Source organism: Tupaia chinensis, unplaced genomic scaffold (assembly GCF_000334495.1).
Source record: "Tupaia chinensis unplaced genomic scaffold, TupChi_1.0 Scaffold140356_1, whole genome shotgun sequence".
Lineage (NCBI taxonomy): Eukaryota > Metazoa > Chordata > Mammalia > Scandentia > Tupaiidae > Tupaia > Tupaia belangeri.
In genome coordinates this window covers 55,676-61,675 of record NW_006200233.1, presented here as the reverse complement: position 1 = coordinate 61,675, position 6,000 = coordinate 55,676, and the positions used below count along the sequence as shown (strand labels likewise).

General features: G+C 62.6%; 1 protein-coding gene across 1 annotated transcript in view; it reads left to right on the top strand.

Moving 5' to 3' along the window:
* Positions 1 to 6,000, top strand: part of RIPOR2 (RHO family interacting cell polarization regulator 2) — a 108,568-nt gene that overhangs the window by 98,197 nt on the left and 4,371 nt on the right. The window contains 4 exon segments of the mRNA XM_014593364.2: positions 165 to 326; positions 1,304 to 1,462; positions 2,855 to 3,057; positions 4,301 to 4,384. Coding sequence (XP_014448850.2) covers positions 165 to 326; positions 1,304 to 1,462; positions 2,855 to 3,057; positions 4,301 to 4,384 — 608 coding nt within the window.

Below are 6,000 nucleotides of genomic sequence, written 5' to 3'. Positions count from 1 at the left end.
GCCTCGTCACAATCCCCGCCCCTCGGACTGTCCCCCAGAGCAGAGTCTCACAGCGTCCACTGAACACCTGGTCTCGGGGCGGAGGCTCTGGGGCGCCGCCCGCCGGCAGGCCATGGCTGGGTCTGCGTTCGGCACCGCAGTCATGGCGCCTGCCTCCTTTTCAGCCATCCCAGAGTTCCACCAAAAGCTGTCCCTGCTGTCCTTCTGGGCCAAGTGCTGCAGCCCGCTGGGCGTCTACCACAGCCCGGCCGACAGGGTGATCGCACAGCTGGAGGCCGGCTTCGCCAGGGCCGTCAACGAGGAGCACCCAGGACTCGCCGACCCAGGTAGGCCGGCGGCAGGGAGAGCGCGGACCCGGGCACGAAGGGCCGGCCCCTCCACCTGCCAGGGCCGTGGCAGACTCAGCCACACCGCGAGCTGTGGTCCCGCGCAGACACTGGTCGGGTGCTGGTCTCGGTACTGCTGCTCAGGGCAGGCCCGTCTTCTCTGCAATGTCCCGGACAAGGCCGAGCCGAGCTCTGGAAGCCTGGCTGGCCGCTCCCTCTGAAGCTCAGGGCGCCCGGGCCGTGACCCAGCAGGTCCGCTCCTAGGTCCGTGAAAGGGCCTGAATGAGATTCCAGCAGCTCCCCACAAGACCCAGAAGTGCCCACCACCAGGGCACAGGTACATCCTGACTTACCCCGGGACCAGCTGGTGGCGTAAAATGGTTACATCGCTGGACTCCCACGTAGCCAACTGCAGTTCGAGTCCTGGACCCAGGTCCGTCAAGTTCATGTCAACACACGTGTATGCGTGCCAAAATCCAGAGAGGAGACTGGAAAAGGGACTGCGGCGTGGTCATGCCCCCGAGGGGTGATTTCACGCTTTCTATCTCTCTGTCTCTCCAGCGAGCACACATGCCCTGTAGCAAAAAATCTCTAGAAAAAAAACCATAACCTTTCCCCGTAATGGGGATTTCCACGCAGTTTTTGAAGACTACCTCGCCACTGTCAGCAGAGAGGAGCCCCCGGCTCCTTGACTGAAGGGCTCACATACGGAAGGTGTGTGTTGCGTGGCCCCGCTAACGACAGCCAGGAGCGGGCGAGCTAACTGAGTTGACAGAAATCGGGGTGTCCGTCCCCTGCCGTGAGCAGCTGGCTCTGGACCGCAGGGGTGCCAGTGCCCCGTGTCCTGGTGATCGGCAGTGACCAGGGCGTGTGCACACGAGAGCCCCCTGGCCCGCACCGCGGCGCCCCACAGGTAGCGAGTGACCGCCCGAGTGAGTGGCCGCGTTTCCTCAGGGCTGCATGTCCTCCCCCAACAGTGTTCCGAACACTGGTGTCCCGCATCCTGGACCGGGCCGAGCCGCTGCCGCCCTCCTGCCTGTCCTCGGAAGTCGTCACCATCTTCCAGTATCACAGCTACCTCACCAGCCACGGCGTGAGTGACCTGGAGAGCCACCTGAGCCAGCTGGCCAGGCAAGGTGGGTATGTCCTCGCCGAGTCACGCCGGCCTTCCTGCTCCAGCGCTGAGACGGTGGCTCTTCTCCCTTCCCCAAGGGCAGCCCTGAGCTGAGCTCTGCCTCGTAGGTGACCCCTGGACGTCTGCCATGATGAGCCCCGGGAACGACCAGGGACTCGCGGGGTCATCCCACCGCCCCCGGAGGCCGGCCAGGGCAGGCAGAGTCTGCTCGTTACAGCTCTGCCCTCGTGGGGCCGGGCCTGCAGGCAGGCTGCGCTCCGCCCCTTTTGGTGGAGTCTGCGTCTGTAAGAGACAGAAATGAGCATAGGGAAGTTTTCCCGTGGTGCACGCTGCTAAGACACTCTTCTCTGCGGGCTGGGACCCCGTGGGAAGCGGGTTCGATTCCCCATCCAACCGAAAGCTGGGTGTGGAGTACGCCCGAGATCCCAGCAACTCAGACGGCTGAGGCAGGAGGGTCGCGGGTTCGAGGCTGGCCTGGCAATAGCGAAGCTCTGCCTAAAAGGGAGCCGGCATGGCGTGCCCTGGAGTCTCAGCCAGGAGGCCTAGGCAGGATGGTGACACAGGGGGGCTGTCTTAGAGAGTGGGGAGGGAAGGGAATCGTGAACTAAACACGGGGCTGCAGACCCGGGGATGGGGACGGGGACGGCAGGGGCAGGGGCAGGGGCAGCAAGCGCGAGCCTTTTTTTTGCTCTGGGTCTCAGAGCCGCTGGGAGGGTCTGCGTGGAGCGAGCCCCTGCCCAGATGGAGCTGCCCAGAGAGCGAGCTCGAAAACCGAGCCTGTGAGGGAAGAGGGCCTTACAGCAAAATCCAGTGTGGCAGTCCTGGCGTGCCCACGTGCAGAGGCCACTGCCTTGTGACTGTGAGTCTCAGCGTCTGTGCTCCCTGGTGCAGACACAGCGCTGGCCCAGGGTGGCCCTGAACGACGGCCCCGGCCAGACACCCCCGCAGGGTGGAGGAGGGCAAGTCCTTCCTTGGCCGAGCTGCCCAGACGACTCAGACTTTCACGGTCTCCGTGTGCCACCAAGTGGGAGCCCACGAGGGCCACGGAGCAGAGCAGACAGAGTAGGGTGGCTTCGCCCAGGGTAGGGTCTGCGGATGGGCCCAGCTGGAAGACGGGCAGCGAGAGTGACACCTGCACATGTGCACGCACGTGGAAAAGCACCTGCTTCTAAAAATGCTCCTCACACACGCACGCACACACAAAACACGCCTTGCTTCCCTCGCACGTGCGGCTCCGCGGGCCTGTGGGGCCTACGGGATGTGCTGTCTGCCCTGGGCCTTCGTCACCGCGTGAGCAGGCTGTGTCCTATGCCGCGTCTACACACATGCTGGGCGGGGGCATGAACTCCCAGCAGCGCCTCCCCCACCCGCCTGACAGTCCTTCTCCCCACAGTGGCCATGGCTCAGGCCCTGCAGACGCTCCAGGCCGAGAAGCTGCGGCAGGCGGTGAGTGACCTCGTGCCAAGCCACCTGCCGGTGCCGCAGGAAGTGCTCCGCGCTCTGGCGCTGCTGCTGACACGGGACGACAGCGCGGTGAGCGAAGCCGTGACCCTGTGCCTGGCCGCAGCCTCCAAAAACGAGATCTTCCGGGAAAAGGTGGGACCCCAGTGCCCGCTGGCTGCAGCTGGTTTCACCTCGTGCTGGGTACGGTGCGGGCAGCGTCCGCTGGCTGGCAGAATAATCTCGCTCTCGGTTACACATACTCGGGGCCAGCGCTGGGCTGGTGACTAAAGGAGCCGGATCCCACATGGCCAGTCACGGTTTGAATCCTGGCCCCGGCAGACTGAAAAACACACGGATGCGTGCGTATGTGCCCCATGTCGCAACAGGACAGAGGAATGGAGGGTTGGGGCGTCACCACGGCCCCTGGCCCGCCCTCGCCCTCGCCCTCTGTCTCTGTCTCTGTCTCTGTCTGTCTCTCTCCGGCCAGTTTTGGAAACTGAACATCTGTACTCTGTAAACCATTGAAAGGACAGAAGCAGGGCAGTCGGGGGCCACACTCCCGGAGGAAGCCGTTAGGACCCGCGTCCGCGCCGTCACACCTGCTGTGTCGGTGTGAGCGTGACCGGCCGTCCCACAGTGGGCTCCCAGTCTGCCCATAGGATGCGCGTGTCAGGGCTGTTGCCTGGCCATGGTCGAGAGTACCAATCTACCTTACTGTGTTGTGGGTTAATGGCGTGTCTGTGCGGTGTCCTGTCATCTGTTTTATTTTAGGTTTTGTCATAGGGCGTGTGTGCTCACTGGGGAAACAGAGGCAGAGAGCGTGAGGGTGCTGTGATTCCCAAGCCTCCAGGTCAGGGCCTCGAGCTGTGGTCAGCCATGTGGGAGTTCAGTGCCTTAGCTACAATGCCACCTGCTGACCCATCATCTGTTTCTTTATTTCATACTGGTGGGCGTCCCTTAGTTCCTACCTCTGAACATATGTGTGCATGTGAGTATACACGTGTGCCCCCCCATGGGATGTGGTCACACCTGAATCCCTTCTCTGTTTTTCCATCCCATCAGGGTTTCGGACACACATGCACATGCATCTGGTGTGTTTTTCTTGCTGCCGGGGCTGGGATTCGAACCACCAGCTCCCTTGAGCATTAGACCATGGGCTGCTCCTAACTTGTATCTCCAACCTCGTCGTCCCCAGAGCCTCAGACCTGATAGAATATACGAACAGTTTCTTCAGTGGACACAGGGCCCTTTAATCAGCATGAGTTTTACTGAACTATTTGAGGGACCCTCTGGAGGGTGCCACATGCCTGGTTTTCTGCCGTCGCCTGTCTGGCATGACACGTGGCCTGTGAAGCAGCACGCGGTGGGCGTCCTCACGCTGCGCCCTGTCTTTCAGGCCCTGCTCTACTACTGCGAAGCGCTAACGAGGACAGACCTGCAGCTACAGAAGGCTGCCTGCCTGGCCCTGAGGAGCCTGGAGGTGAGCCCTCCGGAGCCCCAGCGCCCGGGCCGGCCCAGCCTCCTCCCCAGGCGGACGCACCTGTCAGGTGTTCCATGTCTCCGCTTTCCTTAGCTCAGGGCTTCTTCTCCTTAGTCAGGAGCTGCCCGTGGTGTGGACTCTGCGAAGTCGGGAAGGGACAGAAACCAGTTGTTTTGCGATGGCTCTCAGGAATCAGTTTGCTTTCAGGTTAGAAGAGAAAAGCATATCTTGTCCCCCAAGGAGATGATGTGGGGGTTTCACGGGCTTGTCCCCTCTGCAGCAGGTGGCAGGCACGAGAGAATTTGCCAAGTACTGACATCCGGCAGGCCGCTCCTTTCCAGGCCTCCCCGTCTGTCCTGTGGAGCCCCCCGAGTCTCCGCGTCGAAGGGAGGTGGCAGGACCCGGTGGGAGGGTGGAGCAGAAACAGTGCACGGAGAACCCCCGGCCTGAGCGTGTCCCCCTGTCGACAGCAAGATGGCATGTCCACAGACGTTGGACCAGTCGCCCTTGAGAAACCGAGTAGGCAGGCACACCCTAACTTTTGGAAGTCCGGCAGCACGAGGGGCAGGGGCTGCAGGCCTGACACAGGGAGAAGAAAGGGACTGATGCCCAGAGAAGGTCGTGGTTGGGAAGAACCGCTCCAACACCCCTGGCCTGCCTGGTCACGGGGTCAGAACCTTACCTCCGGGCCCCTCGCACACCACGGCGAGAGCCCTGTATCTGAGCCTGCTCCCGCATGCGACATTGCCCCCGGTGACGCCTATGACAGACAGGGTAACAGGCGCGTGGCTCAGCAGCCCACGCAGAGGTCGGGTGTGCCACTCTGTGTGGGGTGTCCATGCTGCAAGGTTGACAGCTTTCACCTCCCACGTGGGTAGCCCAGGCCAGGCTCCTGTCCATTTGTCCTTTCTCCTCGACAGCAGGGTCCTTCATGTGGAATAGGAGCCCTGTCCCTAAGCCATGCCTGGCCTGCAGCTCCCGAGAGGGTACACGCCGTGTGCTGCGCAAACAGCCTCTCGGGTTTTTTTCACCCGAACCAGTGACCCTGGGTGTTCCCTAAGGCAGGGAAAAGGACGTTTTGACAATCCCTGCTAGCAAGCGGATGCGTCCCATTTTTCTGACCAGGCTGGTCCAGGTCCCTGTCAGTGCGGCCTAGTCCTCAGCTCCCTCTCCGTGGGCCGCTGACCCACACCCTCCCGGCTGCTGAGGCACCTGCAACGGGGCCCCCCTGTCCGCCTTGCCTCCTGCCGGTGCCCCGCGCCTGCACCCTTCACGTGCCTCACCATCTTCCAACAAAGAGAAGTGTCCCATTACCCCGCTGGCCCTGGGAACCCGCAGGAGTCCGAGTCTCAGAAGGCAGGCTCCCTCCCTCCACCTCTGACCCTGCCCCACAGTCCCCATGTCCATGCCGCTCTGCACGCACATGCGTGGCCTCCAGCTCGCTGCTTCCTCACCCAGCCCTGCCCGTGCTCTGGGAGGTCCTGCTAGAAACCCCGAAGTCCACAGTGACCCCTCCTCATCCTCCCTGCCCACTCGTCTGCCACCCCATAGCCCCACCTTTGGTCTGTTCCCCTTCTCTGTCCCTGCCCACCCCCCAAGGGCAGAATGCTCATGAC